The 25,809-nt window shown below is 51.7% G+C and overlaps 1 protein-coding gene across 5 annotated transcripts; it reads right to left on the bottom strand.

Moving 5' to 3' along the window:
* Positions 1–943: 943 nt before the first annotated feature.
* PLEKHB1 (pleckstrin homology domain containing B1) lies at positions 944–15,568 on the bottom strand. 5 transcript variants are annotated; one of them, XM_045181949.3, is made up of 8 exons: positions 15,352–15,568; positions 12,848–12,923; positions 11,527–11,679; positions 10,851–10,953; positions 9,727–9,766; positions 6,760–6,864; positions 2,803–2,902; positions 944–2,260 (listed from the first exon to the last, which is right to left on the bottom strand). In XM_045181949.3, the coding sequence occupies exons 1-8, from the start codon at positions 15,367–15,369 to the stop codon at positions 2,124–2,126; spliced, it is 732 nt and encodes a 243-aa protein (XP_045037884.1). In that variant the 5' UTR covers positions 15,370–15,568; the 3' UTR covers positions 944–2,123. The 5 variants fall into 5 exon arrangements, with proteins under 5 accessions (XP_045037884.1, XP_045037886.1, XP_045037887.1 ...); XM_045181951.2 differs by lacking the exon at positions 15,352–15,568 and adding an exon at positions 14,165–14,321; XM_045181952.2 differs by lacking the exon at positions 15,352–15,568 and adding an exon at positions 13,981–14,153.
* Positions 15,569–25,809: the final 10,241 nt, after the last annotated feature.

The raw sequence follows: 25,809 nt of genomic DNA, 5'->3' as shown, positions 1-25,809 counted from the left end.
TTGCCCAGCTCAGAGGGGTAAGCTAAAAGAACCATAGTGTCATGGGGACCTGACAAACGGTAGCCCTGAAGCTGTAGAGGCACAAAGAAAAAACCCTTAGCCCAGCTGTTGGAGGTTCTTTATAACCTGGCCCCATTCACCGCCCTTTCTCACCATATGACCTGCTGTGACATCGACTGTTCTCTGAACTTCATAGTGCTCTTGAGGCCAAAGTGTTCTAAGGCCTTTGCTCATGCCATTGCTCTCATTTGTTCTGTATGGAAAGCTTTCCCCCCTTACTGCTTGGCGCACTCCTACTCATCCTACAAGGTTCCCCGGGAGTTTCCACTTCCTCTCCCAAAGCTTTCCCCAGTTCCTTTGGCAGAGTTGGATACTTCCTCATTGAATCATTGCTGCTTGTTTATGTCTCCCTTTAAGTTGGTGTCTTTGAAGTATGGCTGAGGCAGATACCTAAATTTCCTTTTGGGCACCACCCCATCCCTGCTCAAAGCCCTGTTGTTTCAGAACATCTTTCCCAGATCACCCACAGCCTCAAAGGCCTGAGGCAAGGTAGTTGAGTTTCCTTCCTTGACCACCTGGTCTCTGAGACCAACTCCCCGCTTCAACTGTAGAAGAATGGGGACATACTGGGAAAGACCCCAACACCATAGAACTCTCAGACGGCAGGCTCACCCATTAGCTCAGGTGACAGAGACCCTGATAGCAGCCTCTCTTGCGAGCCCTCAGGGATGGCTAACTTCAACCTGCTACCTGGTGGGTGGGAGAAAGCAAGATGCAGAAAGGTTAAGTGATTTGCTCCAAAATGCTCAGCTAACATGCTGTCACCATTTCTGTCTGGCCCCAGAACCCCCCCTCTTCTCACTACACCAGAAGACACTAGTAGGAGCTGAGTCACAGCGATAGCCTAGGGAGAGAGGGCCCAGAACAAAGCCAGAGTCAGGACTAGTGCCAACCACGCCTTTATTAGTTTGCAGCAGGGCCACTGGAGCCCCTATAATATACAGGGGTGCTTTAGCAGGCTACTCTAGCTACAGGGCAGGGATATTAGCATTTCTGTGGTAATTGGGACAGGCTGGGGGAGGAAACTGAAAAGGGACCAAATGGGGAGACTCCTGGAACACCTGCAGGGAGGTACATGTGGGGCCTTCTGGGCTGAGACAGAGGTGGATCAGGCCCCAGAACTGAACACTGCCATCTGCCCCTGAATGAAGGGATACGACGCCTAAGATGACAGGTGCAGTTAAGGGCATAGGGCCAAGCATCTGGGGAGCAGAAGTACACTTCCTGACGGAGGCACCATCCTGTGGTGGAGGTCCCAAACAGATCTATTCTGCCCCCTCCCCCGCCAAAGCAGGGGAACCCTTGGTTCGGCTCAGTTGCTGCCCCAGGCACCCTGACATGGGAAACAGGTGCTTTCTGAGCACTGAAGGAACAGGGAATCCAGTAAGCTGGTAGTGGGCAGGATGGGGCTCAGTGTAGTGTTGTGGGTTTGGGTATGTGTTAACAAAACAGGCAATATATTCATTATAAAACCTCACTCCCCAAAAGCTCGTATCTGCCCCTTTGCCCAGCCAAGTTTCTTAACCTGGAGGGGCATAATGATCCTACCCCAGCCCAATTAAACGTGCCTCTAATTTCTTTGATATGCCATGATGGTTATAGAGGGCTCTGCACTCTTGCTGCTTCTAGCTTACCCTCCTCTCTCTTTCCCCTCGTGCTGTCAAAGGACTGGTAACTGCGTTGTCAAATGTTTACTCCTGTTTTTCCCAAGCCTGGAGCCACGTGAGGGCAGAACCTGACTCCTGTGTCTCCAGCTCCTGGGGAACTTGAAGCCATATGAGTTGTTCTGTGTCCTGATGTGTTTGGGGCAAACATATAATGTGTCTATAATGGATTTCTGGGGTGTATGGCAGTAGATGCAAGAATTTTGAGTAAACGTTTGTGTCTGGGATGATAACTTCTTACGATGTTGAGGGTAAGGGTGGGGAGTGGGAGGGTATGAGCCAAGCTCTAGGCTAACAGAAGAGGCAAAAGTGGGGCAGGGCTTGGGGTGGAGGGTGTGGTCAAGGTGGAAAAGAGGTCGGTCGTTTTCTGCGCAGGGTCCACGCGCTGAGTCTCAGGGCTCAGAACCAACAAGGCGACCACATGAGCGAGCCCAGCGCTGCGCCGGTGGCGGCCCCCGCGAGCATGCCCATGGCCAGCGGGGCGCCAGCGCTGTAGCAGGGGTCCTCCCGCACTACCACGTGCGTTACACCCGGGCCTGCGAAGAAAGCCGGTGAGAGCCGGGGAGTTCAAAGGAAGGAGCAGAGCAATCTTCGCTCCTCTCCTGCTAGACTCCAGCCCAACCCAAGGTAAGGCGCTGAGCCCACTATCCTGTTCCCCAATCGGAGACTGAGGTCTTAACGCGGAGGAAGTGCGCCTGTCCCCAAGGCTTCCGGGACTTGGATCTGCTACCGACGTTCTGACATTCTGGGACCGTGGGCCAGGGTGGAAAGGTGGGGAAACCCAGGGATCTCTTAAGAACCTCCACACCACACTGGAGCGGGAGGCAGCAGCTGTTCCCACATTAGCCACCAGGGGTCACTACCAGCTCAGGAACGGGTATCTGAGAGAGAAGAACCGTAGAGGTGAGGTCAGCTCTGGAATGGGGAGGGGCTCTGGTCCAAGAGCTATATGGAGTCTTGGAAAGGGGAGGGAGGGCCTGGTGGAGGGTCCTGCCCGGGAAAATCCGTGGTCAATAAAACGGTGGAGCCTTCTGGGGACCGAAGGACCATGGGCGGGGCCTGGCTCTGGGAAACTTACCTGCGTAGGGTGGTCCGTAGTAGCTGCGAACATAAGTGGCCTCGTGCGCGTTGGGGGACACCACTTCATAGTAGTCCTGGTATGGGCTGTAGACACGCACCTGGGGAGCCCTGCCGGGTTAGCTGCCTGGAAACTCCCTGGCCCCGATTTGGTCCCCTACCCACTTCACCCAGCTCATTCCCCTCTGGGCCCACGGAGATGCTTCCCCGAGTTTATAATGAGTCCCCAGGCACCAGCAACCTCCTGAAGAAAAGCCCTGCCTACCCACAAGGTCCGTGGTCCTTGTCATCTAAGGCTCAGCCTCTATAAACAGCTCTCCTGTTTACATTTTCCTGTCCTGGCCTCCTACCTAGCCCTCCCCAAATCAAAAATTCTCCAAGGCGAACAGCAATATGGCCAGGGAGGGAGTCTGTGCATAACAAAAAACATTGTATAATTTATGAAGAATATTTCGATTCTCCAGCCTAGGGTTTACTTATCATGATTTCAAGGGCTTGAAATTATGACAAATAGGTTTCACAACTTCAAAATGTTTACTCCAATAGAAATAATAAAACCATATCTTAAATTAAAAAAAAATCTCCATGGCTTCCAACTTTTTTCTTAGATAGTCTAATATTTGCTAGCAGCTCTCCAGTGGCTTCATTTGGAGAAACCCGATGGATTTCTCTACTCTCCTAGTCACGGAGAGGGGGACCTGGCCAAGCCACAGGCCAGGGAAATTAAAGGAGGGAAGGGCATTGATCCGGGAGAGAAAGGAAGTAACTAAAGTGTTATCGAGCATCCACCATGTACCAGGTCCTGGGGGAGGTGTTCATATTGTTACCTCCTCCGTTCCTTACCACAGGCATCAGGGTCTCCGCGTTACCTCGGAGCTGGAGAGGGAGGCTCAAAGAACATCAGTGTTCTCTCTGGGAGGAAGGAATGCGCTTGCTGCCCCCTTCCCTCCCCATTTGATTTTTACTAACCCCTGAAAGATTACCTCAAAATCCACCCACTCCAGGAAACCCGTCTGGGTTCAGGAAGAATCCTTCTTCCTGAGTTCTCTGTGGGCTACACTTGTGCCTGTTACTCCTCTCCTTTCCTGCCTGCACCCCAAGTGAGAGCTGCCTTGAGGCAATGACTGATTTTATTTGTGTCACCAGCAGGGTCTAGTGAGTAACAGCAATAAATATGCTGAATTAAGTGGAAGCTCCTAATCCAAGCCCCTCATTTTACCTACAGGGGAGCAGACCTGGAGAGGGGCAAGGTCCCCGTCTCTCCTAGCTCCCTCCTAGCCCCCTTCCACCCTATGTCTCTTTCTAACGGCTTTACACCTGAATGGTCTGACTCCCCTTTGAAGTCCAGGGGTCTTAAAGTGATTTCACCATCCTGCCATCCCCTCAAACCTGCTCTGCTGAAATCCTATTCTCTAAATGCCACCACCATTCACTCATACCAAGGCGTGTTGGCACCCTTGTCTTCACACACTCATCTTCCACATCAGAGCCACCAGGTCTCATGACCTTATCTTTTAAACATGCTCTTCTGTCCGCCCCCTTGGCCAGAGCCAAGAGAAGACGCCATTGGTTTTAGCAACTTGGAAGCTGCGGGTGACCTTGGAAAAACACTTCTCAGAGGAGCGATGGGGAAAGGAGGCAGGCTACAGGGGGCTGAGGAATGGTTGGGGGCTGAGGGACCGACCCGACATGTCATGACATTTCTGCCAAGAAGGCTGGCCGAGAAGGAGTTCTCGAGCACACCTTGTGATTTCAGATCGCCGTGCCGTTCCCCTTTGACGGGGTGCCTTTTTCCCTTTCCTCGTCCAACTACCGAACTTGTCTTTCGGTGTCAACTCAAGTGTGACTCTCCCTGACCCTCAGGTTCTGTTGGGGTCCCATCTGGGCACCCGCTCCCGTAGGCTTTCCTCACCATAGCAAAGCACCAGTGCCCCTGTGGTGTCACTGTCTGTGTCCCTGTGGGAGTGTCTCTCTCTCAGCAGATTTGGAGACGCCCCCATCACCACCCCCACCCAGGGCAGGACCTGGGTCTAACCAGGCCTCATTGGATCATGGTAGGTACCTAATATATTTATCTCAAGTGAATCAAATTCAGGGCCAGACTGGAACTAAGAGCACCCAACTCTAAGTCCAGTTTCAAGTCAGGGACAATGACGGGTCCCAGAGCAATGCAGGATGTTCAGACAAACAAAGCTCAGTCTCAGGTGGCTTCCCTCACTGTGCTCCTTCCACAAGGGCGGGACAACAGGGCCTTCTGGTGGGGGTGGCCAGCATCTGAGCTCTACTCCTAGAAGCAGCTAGAAAGATCTAAGCACAGATCCCCAATTTTACAGGTAGGGAAGCTGAGGTCCAAAGCGTACACCCCTGCAGCTTCACAGGGAGCCCGTGGCCCTGTCAGGCCCTGAAGAGAGTGGAAAACACCAGCTCATGTCCCTGTGGGGCACTGCGTCTACCCTCCAGATCTGGGAGGCTCAGAGGTAAAGTCATGTGGGTCACCTGGCAACGGGGCGGGGGATCCCCCAGAGACCTCAGGAGCAGAACCAAGATTTGATTCCTAGTCCTCTTCCTCTCCACAGGCCCAGCCCCTTTTGTGAGTGGCGACAGGGTCATGTGACTCGGGAGGTCACATACAAATAGATCCCTTCCCTCTGAAAAGCTGTTCTGTACCACTTAGAACATTTTAAAGGTTTATAGCCTTTTAAATCCTGCTTTAGGAATCCCCACTGTAAACAAACTTGAATTGCAGTTGGGCATGGGGAATGCCTTATAATGCTGGGCTGGAAGTCCAAGACCTGCTACTGAAGACTTAAGTGACCCTGGTCAAGTTACGGCCTCGCAGAGCTTCAGTTTTCTCATCTGTACAGAAGTACAGTCTTTCTCACACCGTCACACCCAGGGCACAGGGCGAATCCAGCAGAGCCCTGGCTAAGCAACTGGGTGGCCCTAGTACTTGTGCACTCAATGGCTCTTGAACATCAGAATCGCCAGGAGAAATTTTCTAAACCACAGATTTCCAAAGCCAAACCTATGACATTAGAGCATCCAGAGGTAGGATCTGAACATTTGCATTTTTTTTAAGTCCTTAAGCAATTCTAATGCACCACTACACAGAGCACCATTGTGCTAGCAAAGGCGCTCACAGTTGACCTTAAGGCCGCAGGTTCTCTGAGGCTGAGCACTGCGGACAGAGAGAGGATTCATCCCCAAATCCAGAAACCATCTTGCTTTCCAGGAAGGGGATAGGCAGGGAGACAGAGTAAATTTAAATAAGCAGCAGTGATGCCATAACAGAAGTTTTCCACTTCCTCCTCCCTCCCTTCATTCACTTGTTAGCTCATTCAATGAACACTGCCTGAGGCCTACTCGTGCCTGACCCTCATGCACCAGGCATAAGGAGGGTCGAGATAGACTGTCCCCATCACTAAGTTGCCATCGACCTCCTTCTGCAGGCCCAGCACTGTGCCAGGCCCCACAGGGGCAGAACCCATCAGACCTGGTCCTTGCCTTGGAGGAAGCTGCAGGTCTCCCCGGAGAATAGAGACAGAAATAAACAGATTTGAAACCGGGCAGAATGCAGACAGTACCAAGGATTAGTGCAGTGGGAGGGAGTGACCCTGCCGGAAGTCTGGGAAGTCCTCCCGTGGTGTGTCAGGTGAATATGGAAACAGGGTTTTCGCAGCCAAGAGAACAGCATGTGTAAAGGCTGGGAAGAGGGAATAGGTCTAGAGCAGCTAGGACAGAGAGTACAGCAAAGCAGTTGGAGCACAGGGCATGAGGGGCCTGTGGCAGGCAAGACTGGCCCAGGCCAGATCCCGAGGGTAGGGTTGTGGCTGGTGTCCCATGGGTGATGGGGAGCTATGGAGTGTTTGTGAGCAGGGAAGGGAAGTGACCAGGCCCAATTTTGGAGGCACATCCTGGCCGCCAGGATGGAGGCTGGGAGGGCTAAGTCAGGACTTACCCAGATTCGCCTTTCAAACTTACAGGGGGTCCACGAGCGGGTCACACACCTGACCTTGGGGCAAACCCGGCGGCTTCTGGGAGGGACGGTGGCTCCAGCCGGGGCCTGCTCAAGCCACAGAAACCCAAGAAGGGGGAGGAAGGGAGGGAGGTGTCAGCAGCCCTCTATATCTGGAGGGACTCAGAGCTCTTAATAGGCCTTACCAGAGCCAGCTGGGCTAGGGCTGGGGGTGTCTCCTTCCTCCTCAGCCCATGGTAATGGGGCTCAGAGGGGGTGGTGACTTTGCCAAAGTTACTCAGAGAAGAAGGATCAGTAGCGTTTCTCCAGAATTAGCCCACCTTCACCTGTTTCAGGCTGCTGAGGCTCCCAGTCTCCAGGGAGGACAGAACAGCTCTGATCTGCTCTCCCAGCCAGCCACCTGCCCCCTTCACTGAACCCCCAGCCTTATCCCTGGCTGAGCCCCAGCCCTGTGTTCCCTGGAATAGCTGGGGTCAGGGGCTCTTCCTGGAGCCTCCATCTAGAGTCGGGCATAAAACTGTAGAATGTGAAGGCGCAAAGCGCAGGTTGCTCCTACATAGGTACAAGTCAGAGAGAAGCCCATGGGCTTGACCACTAGGACATGAACACTCAGAGGCAGGCAGGCACTGGTACCCAGAGGCACAAACTCACCCCACTGGAGCAAGCCCTGGGAACGGAGGGGGTGTGTGCAGAGCAGCGGGAGGTGGAGTAGAGGGTCAGAGCCGAGAGGTGGGGAGAGCAGAGTGGCAGGAAGGCGGACAGGGAGAGAAGGGACAGGTAGCTTCATAGAGTCACAGAGTGCAGAACGGTCAACCCTCACCTCCTTTGATTCCGCCTCTCCTGGGTGGGCCTGACTAGCCCTGCACAAGGGGGATTTGGAGCTCAGAGCCAGTTTAGCCCAGCCGGGGGTCCCTCCACCCTGCTGACCACTGCCCCAGCCTCCTCACTCTTCGCTTCCTCTAATCCAGGTTCCACCCAGAAGCCTGAGTCAGCTCCTCAAAGTCTGGCCACAGCTCTTCCTGCTTAATGACCTCTACTGTTCCCCAAAACCCTCGGGATAAAGTTCCGGCCCTTGGTGACGTAGCTCCTCAGAGGTCATCTTTCCCATTTCCTTCCTCCCACGCATCTCCCTCCAGCCAGGCCAGGCTCCTGGCCCTGACACCCCCCTGTGCGCACCCGCGTGCACCTGTCACCTCCCCGCCTCTGCTCGTGCAGTTACCCTCGAGGTCTTGCACTGACCTGGATTCCACCGCAGGCTTTTTCACTGACTAAAAACTATGAGACTTTGGGTAAATCGCCTCCCCTCCGAACCTCAGGTTCCCTATCTGTAAAGTGGGACTAAAACACCAACCGCTGCCAGAGTTGCCGGAAGATTAAGAGACATAACCGATGATAGGTGCTCATCACCATGCCTGGCCCTCAGGCAGATGCCTGAGGGGGTTTCTAAAAGCACCCCAGTTTTTCCTGCTACTTCCCAGTGGACTTTCTCTCTAGATGAATAGGGCTGCACTGTGCCAGAGATAGAAGGAGCAAGCATGGAATCTGGAGACAGGCAGATGGGGTCAAGGCCAAGTTCGGCCACGCTTGAGCTGGGGTCTTTGGGCCGCTCCTCAAACCCACACCTCCATCAGTCCCTGAGCTCTGTTGGCTCTACCCCCTAAACATGTCTCATCCTCGTCAGCTTGTCTCCGCTGGCAAGGCCTTAGTCCAGACCCCCAGCCTGTCACCTGGACACTGTCCCAACATCCACTTTTACCCTCTGTAATCCATTTCCTACCTACCAGCCCAACTCTCTTTTTAAAAATACAAATCTGAGCCCTGGCCGGGTAGCTCAGTTGGTTAGTGTCATCCCAATATGCCAAGGTTGTGGGCTTGATCCCAGGTCAAGTCACATACAAAAATCAACCAACAAATGCATGGATGGGTGGAACAACAAATCGATTCTCTTTCTCTCCCCCCTCCCCATTCCATTCTGTCTTTCTGAAAACAATTAAAAAATTTAAAAATACAAATCTGGTCTGACCTGTTCACACCATTCCTCTGCTTAAAAACTTTCAGCGACCTCCTAGTGTTCTTAAGAGAAACCAGCATCCTTCACACAGCCCAGCATGCTGGCCCTGCCAGCCCTCCCTCCCCAAGGCCCTCTCACTCCCAGAGCTCCAGCCCCCCACCCCCAGCCTTTCTTTTGTTCAATTTTCCAAAGTCTTAACCCCTCTCAGGCCCTTTGCACGTGCAGTTGCCTCTGCCTGGAAAGCTGTTCCATTCCCCCCACCCCATCGCTTTACCCAGTCTATCCGTTTATCCTTCAGGTCTCATTTTAAGCTTTGTCTGAGCTCCCGCCTGAATCAGGCCATAAGGTGGTCACCCACTGGATACACACTGCAAGTCTCTGTCAGAGCAGTTTCCACCATTGCGATGGAATAAAAACTGTGTAATTAGTTGCTTCATGCTGACTTCCCACCAGGCTGAGTCCAGGAGGGCAGGGCCCACATCTCCTTAGTTCGGCTCTGATCCCTGGCCCCTGGCACAAGCCTGGCATGCAGTAGAAAGTCAGTGAATATTGGTGTGTGCGTGAATGAATCTCACTCAGTCTTATCATCTGCAGAGAGGGAACAATCATCCCAACCTCACAGGACTGTCGTGAGGAACAGCTAGAATTGCACCTGTACCACACCTGGCACATAGAAGTTGCTCACTAAAAGACAGTTCCTCTCCCCCAGCTCACGTGCCATCCCCTTCCTGGAGGCCTCTCTCTTCCTCCTCCAAGCACCAGTGGGCTGCCTTCTGTCCTTTTCTATTTGGGACTCAGGGCATCTGAGTCTGCGCAAATCTACTCATTCACACATGTGGAAACTGAGAACTCCAGGCAGGTGGAGACCGAGTCTGAGTCACCCATGATTCCATGGCAGGTAGGGGTGGGAAGGACAGAGGGAGGCAACGGGGGCTCACCGGGGTGGAATTCGCCTCCAGCAATGCCGTCTTCCACGCTCTGCAAAGCAAACCCCACCAGACCATGAGGGGGTAGTTTGGAAGATGGGCCCCTACAGTTTAGATTTAACTCTCCCACCCAGCCTCCAACCAATAGAGCCCAGGCTCTTGCAAAGGGGGAGGTCTTCTGAGTATACAAAGGTGACCTCCTCCCCTGGCCCAGTCACATAGATGGAGCCCTCAGTTGACCTGGAACCTCGTAATTCATTTAGTTCATAGTTTTTACCCTCCTGGGAGGTCCGGTTTCCCCATCTAGACAACAGGCAGCTGGGCCTGGGGAGTCTCTCTGGCCTTCAGATTTGGACAGGCCTGGGCTGGTTCTCTAGCTGCAGTGCCCCCCCACACCCCATCCAAAACCTACAAACAGTTCCCCAACACTCTGACCCCAGAGCCCTAGAAAGGCCCAGCAGACACAGGACAATTGGGCTTTTGTTGGTTGCCATGGCACCTGTCTGGGGTAGACAAGGCGGCTCTGTGCTTTGTCTACCCAGAGCTCAGCTTTCCCCCCACTCCCACACACCCCATCTCAATCACTCTCTACAATGCAAAGGCCAACTGACCCTCTCTGCCAGAGGGTAGGAAGGGAAAGAATGTAAGTGAGCAGCTGGCGCCTGAGGGAGATACGCCTGGTCCCTCGGTGTGGATCTGAGCGCTGGTGACAGGGCGGGCTGCCTCCATGAGGCAGGTCAGGGTCTACCCCTCGCTCAGCTCAGCTCCCCACAGGGACATCTTCTCAGAAGAGGGTCCTTTGAGGATGGCATAGGGCTCTGTTCCTTTGTATCACCCCTAAGTGGGGGCTTACCTCAGAGGCTGCTAAATACCGGACTGACTGATCAGGGGCCACACAGGGGGCCGGTGTGCACACTCCTCCCCCGAAGTCCTCAGCTCAGCACAGACCATGGGAAGGGTTTACTGCTACGTCACTGACCACCATGAGCCTTCAACTCCACTCTTTCAGCCTCTACCAACCTGACGGGTCTCTCTGGACCCTTCCCAACCTCAGGGAGCCAGAAGGTCCAATGAGGAGGAGGCTCCTGATCACATTCCCCAAGATGCCATCCCATCCTCTCCCGGGAGCGACTCACATGGCGTCATCCTGGGTCTCCGCACACAGGTGCAGGCGGGAGCCTTCCCGAAAACTCACAGTGAGCAGGCCATCTCGGCTCCGGCCCTCCGGGGGCTGCACATCTAAAGGCAGACACACAGGGTTTCCATGGGGCGCAGGCCCAGGGCCCCCCAGTAAACCAGGAATAAGAACGGGAACTGACTTCTCTGGGTTCTATTTATTGGCCATTGCCAACTTCCTCTGACCCCACACACTTTCTTCGGGATCCTGTTCTAGAGCCTTCCAACCCTTCCACATTGCCTGCTTCTCCAGTTGGGTATGTCTACTCTCAGTAACCGTGTTGTAACTGTGGCCTGAGTCTCGTTGAGAAGATCTGCAGTGTGACTCCAGGCCAGTCACTTAACTTCTCTGAGCCTCCTTTATTTCCCTTCATCTTTACCCATTTCCTAGCTTCTAGAGGGCAGGAACTGGGACTTACCTCTGTGAGCCCAGCGTAAGGCCGGGGCTGGCACAGGGTAGGAACTCGTCTAATTTCTTACTTCAGACCCATGAATTGGAGTTGACAGAGGCCCAGAAGCAATGTCTGTAGAAGCCCTCTGAAAGTTGCACAGAGCCTTCCAGGGCGGGTATTCTGGGACGGACATCATGGGAGGGCATGCCCACAGTCACAGTGCCAGAGGGGAAGGGCTTCTCACCGTGGCACTCTTGGCCGATCTTTATATTGCGAACATTGAAGCGGATAAGCACACGGTCCTCCTCGTCCTGCGCGGTCTCGTCATGGTAGTAGCCCAGGGTTCCGTCCATCCACAGGGCAAACCAGTTTCGTTTCCAGCGACGAAGGAAAGAGCCTGTGAGATATTCCAGACCCAGCAGGCAGACTGATCGGAGAGCCTGCTGGGTGGGGAGGGGGCAGGAGCCCTGGATGGACTCCCAGAGTCCCCTCCCCCGAGTCCCCCAGTGTCGGAACCACCCCTCCTTGTCTGTCCCCTGAAATGACAGCAGGTCCTCTTTCTGTCTTGCTCACCCATTGCCTCCCACTGGGCCTAACACATAGTAGGGGCTCCACAAATGTTGCAAATGGTAGATGAATGAACTGATTCCTCCCTTGAGGGCTTCCGAGGCCAAGCCCCAGGTGTCTTCAAGGGCAAAGACCTCTCCTACCCTGAGCCTCCATCTTAGCTCTTATCTCTGACTTGTGTGACTGTGACAGTTATGTAGTGTCTGCCCCTCCCACCAGACGGTGGGGCCCAGCTGGACCCGGGCTCCGTGTTTGCTAGACTGAGTGAACTGAGCATAGGTCACGGGGGAGCGGGGGCTCCTGGCCCAGGAGACCTCTGGGTAACATCACAACTCTGGTCAGAGTGTGGGTCTGGAGGCCGAGCCCTAGCTTCAGATATTTTTCGACTAGAAATCTTGACAGAAAGGGCAAAGACACAGGAGAGCTTCTTAGAGCCTTATGAATTCCAAAGCAGAGGCAGTTTCATTTCGTTCTGAGCCTTGCTATATGGCCAGCCCTGGGCGGGAGTGGAGTGGACCCACAGAGGACCCAGCCCAGAGTCTGCCCTTGAAGAGCTCACAGTCTGGGGCCTGCATGGAGGGTCTGGGGGGCGGGGAGGCGGAGGGCAATTAGACCCACAGGTAAAGGCAGTTGTAGGGAGATGGATGCTATGACAGGAGTGTGGATGAGGCTTGGGGATCAGAGAAGCGAGCTGCCAACCCAGGTTCCAGCAGGCGCTTGGGGCAGGGGGGGTGGGGGGCAGAGGAAAAGTCAGAGGAGGCTCCTCACAGAAGGGGACATCTGAGCTGGGTCTTGAAGAAAAGTAGAAGTTCACTGAGCAGTCAGGAACAGGAAGGACATCCCAGGCACTGGGAGAAGCATGGACAAAGGAGAGGAGGATAAAAAGGGCCTGGTCTCTGGGGAGAAGGGTTCCCTCGGCAGGCCCCACAAGCCACTTCCCTCCCTCCTTCCCTGGACAAGGTACAGGTCAGACACGGGCCTGGCCCAGGGCCACTCACTCTGTCTCCACAGCCAGCCGCCCCTCACCAGGGCCATTTCTTCAAAAGGAGTTTCCAGGATGGAGTCAGGCGGGACCTGTCAGAGGAGTCACAGGACACGCAGGCTTCGAGGGCAGTCCCAGAGCCGCTCTGGGGAGAGAAGCCCCCAGCCTGTCCTCCCCAGGGGAGCCCGAGGAAAGCTTAAGGGAGTGTAAGTAACAAACAAGGCAAGCCTGCCACCTCGTCCCCACTCTCTGCTCCAGGCAGATAATGGCAGCACTGTCCTGCGGGGTCAGCAGGGCAGCGGCGCTGCGCTGCGGTGGGGGTGGGGTCAGGAGCCTGGATTTCCATCTCAGTCACATAACCCCGGCCACGTCCCTTATTCTTGGCCTCTCCTTCTGGATCTGCAGAAGGGTGTCCGTGAGGCAGGTGGAGGCTGGAGTGGGGAGCTCATCAAATGTTAGAAACCCTGGAGTTTCGAAATGCTGGCCACACAGAATATTAGAATTCCAGCAATAAATGCAGGACCTTCATGATCAGAAAAGCCCCCCTCACATTTGAACCCCACCTGAGCCATTTATAAAATGCATAAAATACAAAATAAACTAACTAATTAATTAAAATGCATAAAATAATGGTTCAACAGCAGCTACCACTGACTGAGCACTCTGCCAGGTACACTTCTCAGCGCTCTCATCTATTAGCTCCTGGAAGCTTCACAACAACCCTGCCACTCCCAGGAAACTGCGCGCGGAGAGGTCCAGTCGCTGGTGCAGATCCACTTAATTCGCCAGCAATGGAGCCAGCGTTCACACCCAGCAGTCCTAGCTGCTTCCCATTATACCAGCAGGAGTTTTAAAACTCCCGATACCCAGGTCACACTCTATTAAAAGGAAAATCAGAATGTCTGGGGGTGGGAACGAAGCACCGATAGTTTTTAAAGAGCCCCAGGTGATTCGATGTGCGGCAAAGTTTGGGAACCACTGCGCGTACGACACTACCGTCCCACGTCCCCACTGCAACTCTGGTTAGATCGGTAGGATATTTACTATTTTACAGATGCACGAACTGAGGGATACAGACATTGGGCTGGCCATGTATGTGATGGAGCTTGGATTGGAACCTAGGAGCACTCTGTTCTGAGGGCGACTTACCTGGAAGCAGGTGCCTCTGCCCCTCCCCCACTTGCTGCGTAGCAAGGGCTGGCACACCTGGGCTGAAAGGCCCGGCCTTGTCCCCTCTTCTCCTGCCGCTCCCTCCTATGTCCAACCCCTGACACAGGTAAGACAAGAGGGCCAGGTGCAAACTCCCTCTCCAGCCTCCCCTTGATGCACCCACCTGTCTACACCTGTTGCAGGATGCTGCTGCAGCCAAAAACGGCCGCTACTTGATGCTGCCGCCACCCAACCCGCTACGCCTGCGCTTTGTGCGCCCCAGAGCGCCTGGGGCATTTCACTCCCCGGACCGCGCCTCGGGCTCGCAGCTCCTGGGCCCCGCCCACCTTCCCCGCCTCACCCCTCCGGAGGGGGCGGGGCGGAGAGAGAGATGCGCTGTCACCAGGCCCTCCGGGACTTGTAGTCTGCAGCTCTAGAATCTGGTAGAACGCAATTGCCCCTGCGTGGTAGACCTGTCCTGACCCGCAGCACAGGTGAGAGGCCGCACCTGCAATTTTACTTTGCTGTTAACACAAGTGTTCACTAATTTATTATGAAATACCTTTTTCTAAGAATTTTGAATTAATTTTCTAGAAAAAAAGTAGAGTTGCAAGGAGAAGCCAGGCTCCTAGTTTTACCACGTTTTCTGAATACTCACTTTGTACCTGGCCTACTCTGGGCAACAGTGGAGGGCACAAAGAAGCCCCCCACGAGGCCCTCCCTCTTCCTTTCCCAGCTTCCAGTCTGGCTGGGGAGACAGCGTGAACCCACAATTACAGCGCAGGGTGTGATTTTACAACAGGAAAGAAGAGTCTGACTTTGCCCAAGAGGTTCAGGAAGGCATCCCGGGAAGGCCAAAAAGGGTCTTGAAGGACAAGTAGGAAAGCTAAGAGACTCGTATGCACACTGATAAGGAAGTTCAAAAGAGTGTCCAGAATCTCAGTGTGTTTGGAAAGCGGAGTGCAGGGGTGGGAGGGCCTCAGAGGGCAAGCTGCAGGGCTGCAGGGATATAACATGAAGGCGTTGGCTGATGGGCGCAAGAGCTCGGATGTTACGACCTAGTGAATGCAGCTTGGGGTTGGAGTTTCCAGATGAGGAGTCAGGTGGTCGGATTTGTGGGTTGGAAGGGTGCCTCGTTGAAGGGATCGCAACTGGAGAAAGAAGGCTGTTTCTCTACCTACCACCTCAATCTGCCCTTCCTGGGTCATTTCCTTGAATAGCTCAGCCACAAACCCCCACCTACAAGCAAAACCAGGATGTCACTCAGAGAACAGGGCCTATCAGAGAAAGGCTCCTGGTCCACCCCCTGTTGGAAAAGGGCACCCACCCGGCGCTAGGCCCTTCCTCCTACCCCACAAACCTCTTCCTTACCGGGGCTGCAGGGCTCATGGTTCCTCGGCCGCCAGGGCTGCATTTCCCAGGAGCCTCCTGCAGGGGGGCATTTCCCTGAGCGCCTTAGAGATAAGGGGATCAGGAAGGTGCTACCCAGTAGGAGCCAGAAGGGGGAGGCGAGGAAGAGACAGTCATCTCTCTTCAGTCCCTTCCCCAACCTCCCCGACTGACCTCTGCTTCAGACCTTCAGTTCTCTGGATAACAAACAAGTTCACCCGTGATTCGGAGGTGGCCTTGGTCTAGCATCGCTAAAATTCCCAGGGCAGGGGGTGGGGGAACGGGGCGGGGCGCGACCGGTCCTGCCCCCTCGGTCGGGGGGAGGGTGGGAGTAGGAGGTGGGCAGGGCTAAGTTTTCTTCCTCCGGCGGGTCGGGATGGTGTCCATCACTACCGTCCTGGTTGCACGGCCTGGCCCTTTAAGCTTCCCTCTCGCGCCTGGGCGTCTGTAATCCTGACCTCGAGCCACCCCGGCGCTTCGGCCCTTCGTGCAGTGCGTGCCATGCTGGAGGATTCGCCTTGGCTGATCCTATTAGCCACCGAGTTCGCCCCCTCCGTGCAGCCCCAGGTACCAGCTCTCCCCAACCACGCTGTTCTCCACCCTTGTGCCTTTCTGTCCCTGGACCGTCTGACCTTCTCCAAGCTAAAAGTACCGCCCCTACCGCAGAAGGACAGAAGGACGGGAGAAAGGAACGGAGAACGGGAGGAAGAGAAAGGTGGAACTGGAGGAAGAGAAACGTGGAAAAGGCGAATCTGGGTGCAGACCCCAACCCCAGCTCTCCCTCCTCCCCTCCAAGGAGGGCTGTTTGGCTTCTTCATAGAGGGGTGAGGTGGGGAACCGCGCACACAGCTCTAGTTTACATTTTCTGGATTTAGCAACCCGATGAAAAGGGAAGATTCTCCAACAGCAGTGTGGGATTCAAGGGGAAGAGGCCCCCATCCTTCTCCCAGAGAGGGGGCGCTAGGACAAGAACAAGGGGCAAAAGGACGCTTTGCATACTAACACTACAGAAGCAGAATCGGAATTCAGGCCGACGTGGCATGTGGCTCTAAAATGTTGGTCAGTGACCCTCTTTGAGCTGCTAATAAAGGGTGTCGACTCTGCCCGGGAAAACATGCACACACACGTCACATTTTGCATATAACTTCTGGGAGTTCATAGACTCCCGAAACCTGATGATTACTGTTGAAATTGTTTTTAATTTCCAAAGCTGTGTAGCCTGGTGGAAGGAGTGTGATTGACAAGTGGGGGACGCTGAGGGGATAGCAGGAATCCCGGCTCCCACAGTCCTGCCTTTGAGAGACATCTGTTTAAGTCAACTAAAATTTACTGGGACCAACAAGCCAACAGTAACGTTCATGTTTCTCTTGTAACTGTGGTACACAGAACTTTGCAAAAATTGTTGACACTATGACAGATGTCCTCCATCCCCCCACTTTGCCCTCTCCCACCTAGCCTCCGTCCCCCCACTTCACCACATTGCTGTCTGTGTCCCTGGGCTATGCATACATGCAGTATATGTCCTTTGGCTGGTCTCTCCCAGTCCCCCCGACCACGTCCCCTCTGACATCTGTCAGTCTGTTCCATGTATCCGTGCCTCCGTTTTTATTGTTTTTGTCAGTTTATTTTGTTCATTAGATTCCACATGTGGGTGAGATCATACGGTATTTGTCTTTCTCTGACTGGCTTATTTCATTTAGCCTAATAATCTCTGGGTCCATTGATGCTGTCATAAAGGGTAAGAGTTCCTTCTTTTTTACAGCTGCATAGTATTCCGTTGTATAAATGTACCACAGCTTTTTTATCCACTCACCTACTGGTGGGCACTTGGGCTGTTTCCAGATCTTAGCTACTGTAAATGATGCTGCTATGAACATAGGGGTGCATGTATTCTTTCTGATTGGCATTTCAGGATTCTTAGGATATATTGCTGGAAGTGGGATTGCTGGGTCAAATGGCTGCTCTATTTTCAGGATTTGGTTTTGTTTTTTAGACAGAGAAGGGAAGGGAGGGAGAAAGAAAGGGAGAGAAACATCGTACATGCAGCAACTGGGGACAGAGCCTGCTACCCAGGCATGTGCCCTAACCAGGAATCAAACCAGCTACCATTCCGTTTGCAGGACAACACCCAAACAAACCACACCAGCTGGGGCTCTATGATCAATTTTTTGCGGAAACTACACACAGTTTTCCACAGTGGCCGCACCAGTCCGCATTCCCACCAGAGGTACACTAGGGGTCCCTTTTCTCCACAGCCTCGCCAGCACTTGCTGTCTGTTGCTTTATTGATGGTAGTCATTCTGACAGGTGTGAGGTGATAACTCGTTGTGGTTTTAATTTGCATCTCTCTGATGATAGTGACATTGAATGTTCTTTCATATGTCTATTGGCCATCTGTATGTCCTTTTTGGAGAAGTGTCTATTCAGGTCCTTTGCCCATTTTTTAATCGTGTTGTCTGTCTTCCTGGTATTCAGCTGTATCAGTTCTTTCTATATTTTGGAAATTAACCCCTTATCAGATGTCTCATTGGCAAATATGTTCTCCCATATGGTGGGTTCCCTTTTCATTTTGTTGATGGTTTCTCTTGCTGTGCAGAAGTTTTTAGTTTGAGGTAGTCACATTTGTTATTTTTTTTCCTATTTCCTTGCCCTAGGAGACACATCAGAAAAAAAAATATCGCTATGAGCAATGTCCAGGATTTTATTGCCTATGCTTTTGTCTAGGATTTTTATGGTTTGGGGGACTTACATTTAAGTCTTTTATCCAGTTTGAGTTTATTCTTGTGTATGGTGTAAGTTGGTGGTCTATTTTCTTTCTTTCTTTTTTGCAGGCACTAGTCCAGTTTTCCCACCACCACTCATTGAAGAGACTGTTTTGGGTGGACATGTGTTGTCATTTCCCTTGGTTGTGATATTTCTGGGCCATCTGGTAACTGTATGTTTAACATTCTGAGGGACCATCAGACTATTTTCCAAAGAGGCTGTGTCATTTTACATTCCCACTAGCAAACTCTGAGCATTCCAATTTTCCCACAATCCTCATAGTCATCTGTCTGTTTGGGTATGGCCCTCCTACTAGGTGAAAGTTGTCTCGCTGTGGTTTTGAATTGTAAGTTCCCTAATGACCAATGGTGTTGAGCATCTTCTCATGTGCTTGTTAGCCATTGGTATACCCTCTTTGGAGAAATGTCTATTCTAATCTTTTGTCTATTTTTTAGTTAGATTATTGTTTAATGTTGAGCTGCAAAAAGGGTTTTAAACTAAAATTGTAGATAATTCAAAAATAATTTTGAAGAAGAAAATAAATGAAATGCTGTGAGGTCCTTGCATTGTTCAGCAGTGTGAGCAGAAGGGCGAGTGGAGGCTCAGCAGGAGCCCAGGAGGCAACATCCACGTTTCCTGGATGGGAGTGTCCAGAAAAGCCCCGCCCATGAGGGGGGGAGGGGGACAGCAGTCTCTTGGTGGAAAGCCATCTCCGAGGGGCGTATCCAGGCTTCCTGGATCAGAAGTCAGTTTTATGTGCCACCCTGCCTGGGCTACGGTACCTAGTTATTTAATCAAATGCTAATCTAAGTGTTGCTGTGGAGGCATTTTGTAGCTGTGGTTAACCTCTACAGTCAGTTGACTTTAAGTGAAGGAGATTATCCTTGATAATCATTTTATTTGTTGAAGGGCCTTAAGAGCAAAACAGATTTCCCTGAAGAAGACTCTAGAGCAGGGGTGTCAAACTCATTTTCACCTGGGGCCACATCAGCCTCGGCGGTTGCCTTCAAAGGGCCGAATGTAATTCCAACTCCTTAACAGTGAAGGAGTAGTTACATTTATACAGTCCTAAAATTATTTTGGCCCTTTGAAGACAACTGTGAGGCTGATGTGGCCCCCAGTGAAAATGAGTTTGACACCCCTGCTCTATGGTGTGGGGACTGGGGTCTCAGTCCCTGCCTGAGAACTTTTAGCCTGCTGGCCTGCTGTACGGATTTCAGACTAGCCGGCCCCTGCAATTGTATAAGCCAATTCTGTAGATAAATCTCCCCATTCATACATTTGTTCTGCCTCCCTGGAGAGCACTGACTAACACAAGGACATCTCCCTGCCATGCATCTCCCATTTGAATCTGTCGGAAGCACCAGATCTGGAAATGGAGGAGAACCTGGCAGCCAAGGAGAGGGTCTGAGGTGAGGGGCACTGAGACAGAAGAAGAAACAGCACCCTGTGCTCAGAGATTGGGGACAGGGGGTGGGGGTGGGGGATTCAACTAGTCCCTGAAAAAATCCTCCAACTGGATCATCAGATGCGTAAGGATCCATTTCTAGAAGGTCAAGTTTAATCACTTTCCATTGTTCTTTATGTCTGCCATCTCCTCTCTTGAGATGAGGAGGTGCCTTTCAGCCTCCTGTGCTCTTGTTCAATGACCATGAACTTTTAATTCGAGAGAAATAATTTGGTTTTGAGAAGATGCTTTTTAGCTCTGCTTGTAACTGTGCTTTTTAGCTTTCCTTCAAGGTCTTTCACTTGCTGCCTGAAGGTCTTCAGCTCTTCATTCGTGTGCTCGTCTTCTGCTTCTGAACTTCCCTCCTCCTACTCCAGGGATTAATGGACAGAGAGTTTCCTAAGAGACTCCATTTCCTCCTCTTGACAAAGTTTAGTCACTTCGTTTCCTCTCCCCTGAAGCGTTTGATCTGTGCTTTTGCAGTCAAGCGTTGTCCAGCCTGAAGACTTACTATGATCTGTCATGTGGGCTTTTCTGTCTTCTTTCTTTTTAAAAAAGTGTTTATATAATTTTTTTTATGTTTTAAAGATTTTATTTATTTACTTTTAGGGAAGGGAGGGAGAAAGAGAGGGAGAGAAAACAGCAATGTGTGAGAGATGCATCCGTCCCCAGTCAGGGACCCAGCCTGCAACCCAGGTGTGTGCCCTGACTGGGAACCGAACCGGTGACTTTTCAGTTCACAGGCTGGCACTCAATCCTCTGAGCCACACCAGCCAGGGCTTCTGTTTTCTTTTTTAGCAATGTGGTTGTAGTATTGATTTTTCTCTCCATCCTGGATGTTTTAATTGCACACTGAACTTTTCAATATCAGTTAGTTCCCTCCTGGCTCCTCTTGTTTGGTTATAAATACTGTCTCCACCTGTTGATTCCAAGTTCTACCCATGTTTCTTCTCCATGGGGAGCTTTCACCTTTAGCAAACATTTCTCCAGACGCCAGGTCTAGACTCTTCACACATGCCCTGGAGAGCTGTATGAGGCTTTCGTTGCCCATAGAGTTTTAAATTAGTATTTGCTTTTTCTTTCTTCTTTTTTTTTAAAGAGATTTTGTTTATTTATTTTTAGGGAGGGGGAAAGGAGGGAGAAAGAGAGGGAGAGAAACATCAATGTGTGGTTGCCTCTCCCATACCCTCAACCAGGGACCTGGCCCACAACCCAGCCAGCCATGTGCCCTGATTGGGAATCGAACTGGCGACCCTGTGGTTCGCAGGCTGGTACCCAATCCACTGAGCCACATCAGCCAGGGCTGCGCTGCATTTGCTTTTTCTACTTGCATTTTTCTGGTTTTGGTTCCTGCTTCAACAGACAGGTTCTTTCCCACATTATAAGAGATTGGCTTATCTTGACCCGAATTTTGAGGTTTTTCTTTTCCTAGCTGGTTTGCTATTAAGCATAAGATGTGCCAATCGTGGGGTTAGGTGTGTGGAGGGCATCAGGCACTTCTGGCACTTCTTTAATTTCAGGGTGAAACTGACAAGAGCTTTAATTGTATTAGAATGAGTGCTGTGTTGCTGAGGGCCTGTTCTTTGACGTTTAATACAGAAAATATTTTTTTTCTTTCATTCACTAAAAAATCCTGCCTAAAACCAAGAGAACTGTTAACACACATCCTGTCTCTGCAAATGTGACCATTTCCCACCGATGCCTGGTCTCCATTGTCAGACACTCTGCATAGAATTCTGCAGCGTCTCCCAGGTTCGCCAACAGTGCGGATCCGCAGCCGCGGAAGCCCCTCCATGGTGCCCAGTCTGCACAGAGCCCCCTGTGTTGTCACCAAGTCCTGCTGGGCTCAATACGTCGAGGAGAGGACACTGAGCAAGTTTCTTCCCAGAACCAAGCATGCATCTGGCAGCTAGGCAGACCATGAGTAAGAGGGTCGAGAGGGAACGGGCCTGACACGGCAGCCCCGTAGCAGATGCCCGGAGACCCTCCCTCTTGTCCAAGGCTCCGTCTTTTCTGTACTCAAACCTCTCTTTTGTGGCCCTGGAGGCCTCCGTGCGTGCCCTGCCCTCTGCCTGGGAAGCGCTTCCTCTTGCTGTTCTCCCAGAGCCAACGCGAATTCTGTAGCCACTGGACCTCACCCTCCCTGTGTGCCCAGTGCCGGAGCAGGGCCTGGCACAGACCAGGTCCTCAGCGCTCCAAGGATGTTCCTGGAGGTAATGAATGAATGAGTGAGCAGACGAATGAGGGTCGAAGCCTACAGATTAACACTTAACGCTGTCTCTGTTGCCTCAGCAGCTGGGTCCCTTAGGCGAGCTGAAAACTCCTTTCAGAACCCAGTGCAGGATGGTGGAGAGAAGGCGGGGCGGTGGCAGCCTTGCCCGGGGCTCCTCATTCCCCCTGCCGCCCCCACCCTACCACCCCACTGGAGACGTGAACAAGTTACCTAACCCTTCTGAGAGTCCTTCCTCATCCCTCACGTGAGCTTGGTGACGGGTAGCGCAAGGGTGGAGGTATAGCTCCGCAGGTAAGTGCACCTTTTTATTCCATCGCCCAAGGCATTAGCGAGTCCGAGTCCTTCCATGAACTGAGCATTCTGCCCAGGTTTAGCAAGAGCATTAAGATAAGAAGATAAAATACCAGCTCTAAATTCAAGAAAAGGAGATAAAACACTTTTACTGTTAAGACTGTATGCTCAGTAAACGGAACAGGCTAATAAAAACTACTAGAATTAATAAGAGAATTGAGCAACGTGACTGCATATAAGATAAACATAAAAAGCAAGACTTTTTTAAAAGAAAACTTTAGATTAAGATACAAAAAGCAGCTGCAGACTGCCAGCGCCCCTTTCCGGCATGCTGGCCGTTGGGGGCCTGGCCGGTGCCCCGCCTCTTCTCAGCAGGAGCGCTCGCTGCCCAAAAGGTTGAGCCAAGTGTCAGTCTGCTTTTCTACTCTCAGAACGAATACCTGCAAACAAAATCGGGGGTCCAATCACACTGTAGCAGCCAAAAGTGTGAAATACTTCAGAATGCACTTAACGAGAAAGGTATAAAGCCTATAAAGAGAAAAACCACAACATCTTATTAAAAGATATAAAACAAGATTTGTATGAACGAAAAGACATGGCATGTTCTTGGATAGAAAGATACAAATTCATACAAGTATCAATTCTCCAATTACTGTATAAGTTTACTTTAATTCCAGCTAGAATGTAACAAATTTCCTCTTTCCTTTTCTTTTTTAGGAACTGACAGAGAAAGTATGAAAAATAAGGACAGGGAGATTTGCTCTCCAGAAATCAGAGCAGACTAGAAATCCGCCACCGTCAGAGCGACCTGTGGCAGACACTGCTGGTTGGGTCCCATCTCTTTCTCCTCCTCATCCTTAGTGAACCCCGGACTCCCGGCTGGGCACATAGGCGCTTGGAACAAAGACCACATCTCCCAGCCTATCTTCCAGCCTAGTGCGGTCGGGTGAGTACATTCTAGCAAATGAGACATAGGCAGAAGTATCCTGTGCACCTTTAGGGGGTGTCCTTAGAGGGAGGCGAACATATCTTTTTGTTCCTTTCACGTTCTGTTGGTGGAAAGGCAGTCATCACGGCTGGAGCTTGAGCAGCTACCTTGTACCATGAGAGAAAAGTCGTGCGTTGAGGATGGTGGAACCAGAGCGGGGGAGCCTGGGCCCCCGAAAGTTACTTATCTCTGAACTCATTACTTAGCTCTGGACTTCATTTAGGTGAAAGAGAAACAATCTTTTGTTTAGTTTAAGCCACTATTACTTTAATTTTTCTGTTACTCACAAGTAGACCTAACTCTGATGTTGACTTTGGTTCCTGGAAACGGCACTGCCTGTGACAGAACCTACATGCTTAGTGAGCGAGTACATTTGAGTTGCATGCGGGAAGGACTCAGGCCCTACACGGTGGGAAACTGTGGCTCTTCTTATACAGAACTAAAACATTTCATCAAAACCTCGTGTGTTGGTTGGAGTGTCATCCCATGCACCAAAAGGTTTCGGGTTCGATTCTTGGTCAGGGCACATACTCAGGCTGTGGGTTTGATCCCCAGCTGGGGCATGTACAGGAGGCTGCCGTCAATTTTTTTTGTTGTTCCCCCCCCCCTTTCTTTCTGTTTCTCTTTCTCAGTCTCTCCCTCCCTCCCTCTCCCTCTCCCTCTAAAATCAACAGACAGCCCTGACTGGTGTGGCTCAGTTAGTTGGGCATCACCCTGCAAAGCGAAAGGTTGCCGGTTCGGTTCCCAGCCAGGGCACATGCCTAGGTTGCAGGTTCGGTACCCAGTGGGGGGTGTATAAGAGTCACCTGATCTGTTTCTCTCTCACATTGATGTTTCTCTCTCTCTCCCTTTCTTCCCCTCTCTCTATAAATTAATGATAATAATAGGTAAAATCAATGGACACATCCTCGGGTGAGGGTGAAAGAACAAAGAGATGTGTGCGTTGGAAAAAAGAAGCCCTCCTGCATGTGTTGGTTCCCTGTGACTCTGTGGCAGACGACCCCAGCCTTTGTGGGTTAGAACCGCAGGCATTTATTGCCTCTCCCAATTCTTTTGGTTGACCCTGGTCGGCTGGGTGGTTTTCTGCCGGTCTCACAGGGTCTTTGATGAGGTTTCAGTCTGATGGTGGCTGGAGATGGACTCTCCAAGATGACTTCACGCGTGTGTGTGACCGCTTGGTGGGATGGCTGGAAGGGCTGTGACCTTTCTGTCTGTGGGGCCTGGTGTGGGCTTTTTTACATGCTAGCTGGGTCCCAAGGATACAAAAATGAAAAAAAGTTTCCAGAGCTCCTTAAGGCTTTAAAGTGAGTCACAGGACCCGCCCAGACGGCTCTGCACAGGGCTGTGAGCACGGGGAGATACTTCCCTGCAGGCGGTCTGCTGGCAGGAGCTGCCTCACCCTGGGGGGCTTAGCAGGGGCTGACCGAGGTTGTAGCAAGGCAGCGTGTCAACGTAGAGAGGTAGGGAAATCTCGAATGGTTTCTGGTTCCTTCTTGCTACTTTTAGCCAAGTCCGACTGGAGAACAAGAGAGACTCAAACTAGAGCTAGCTGCTCTGCACGCCTTCGCTAAGGGAGGGCCTCTTTGCTATAACCTGGAATTTGGGTTGACTGAGCACCCTATGATTTTGAGTTTTGCAGGGTTTAAGAAGCCAGTTGCTCCCACACTGGCGCACTTCTGAGTGGTAACTGCGAAGTGGTGGCTGTGAGAGGAGTTAGGACTAGTGCCGTCCTTAGAAAAGCCACGAGCCTGTTGGCAAAGAAGGATGGTGCGTGCCCACCCAAACCCGTGTTTCCGATGGCCCTGGGGGAGCCCCCGTCCAGATGGGGAACAACCTACAAGGAGACCCATCTTTAGGCTTGAGGACCAGTCTAGATAAGATCGTGGGATGTGGTCCATCACACTGCAACTGACCAGAACCGAATACATCAAAGGCCTTCTAAATTTGTGAAGGAACTGTATTATCAGTGTAACCCCAAACCCTATCTGTAAAGATCTGTCATTGTTCAGCCCTCAAAGCACTCCCTGGGACCTCGAACCTGAACCAGAAGGAAGTGGCCTTGGATGACTTCCTCCTGAAGGTCCCTGTGGCCAGAGTATGGGTCTGGATCACATGAGATCATCCCGGCAGTGATCACATCCTGGCAGTGATCACATCCCAGCAGTGATCAAGGGTGCTTGGACTTAGTGGAATCTGGAAATAGGACCGTCCTCTTTGAGCAAGCCTCCAGAGTTCCTGGACTGTTATGGGCTTGGGGACCAAGAGGGGTATGCCGAAAACCCTTTTAAGAAAGAACGAGATAGCACCCTGTTTGTGCCCCAGCTGGATTAAGCTACTTCTGTGTGGTGGCAGGACTCCTGAGAGAAGTTCTGCTTGTGAGTAATCAATATTGCCTAATAAGGTATAACTTCTGTTGGTGAATGTTCAATTGTTGTTAAGTTAATAATGTATTTACTCCCCGGTCAGGGCACATACAAGAATCAACCAATGAATGTATAATTAAGTGAAACGACAGATCAACGTTTCTCTCTTTCTCTCTCTCTCATCAATAAAAATAAAATTAAAAAATAAATAACATTACTTTTAGAGAGATAATGTATTTCATAGGTGACCAACAGTCACCCAGTGGCTATATGTGGAAGTGAGTCTATGAAATGGAAAGATACCTGTGTGCTGGCTGGTGCTCAGGAGACCACGAGGGCCCTTGGTGGGCTGAGA

This window comes from Desmodus rotundus, chromosome 5, assembly GCF_022682495.2.
Source record: "Desmodus rotundus isolate HL8 chromosome 5, HLdesRot8A.1, whole genome shotgun sequence".
NCBI classification, from domain to species: domain Eukaryota; kingdom Metazoa; phylum Chordata; class Mammalia; order Chiroptera; family Phyllostomidae; genus Desmodus; species Desmodus rotundus.
The sequence above is the reverse complement of the archived record's forward strand: the minus strand, read 5'-3'. Positions and strand labels throughout refer to the sequence as shown.

Coding starts and splice junctions, on each gene's coding strand:
- PLEKHB1 (XM_045181949.3), bottom strand. Junction 10,954..11,526: donor GATCGGCCAAGAGTGCCACG/GTGAGAAGCCCT, acceptor GTCTGCCTTTAG/ATGTGCAGCCCCCGGAGGGC. Junction 9,767..10,850: donor GAGACCCAGGATGACGCCAT/GTGAGTCGCTCC, acceptor TTTGCTTTGCAG/AGCGTGGAAGACGGCATTGC.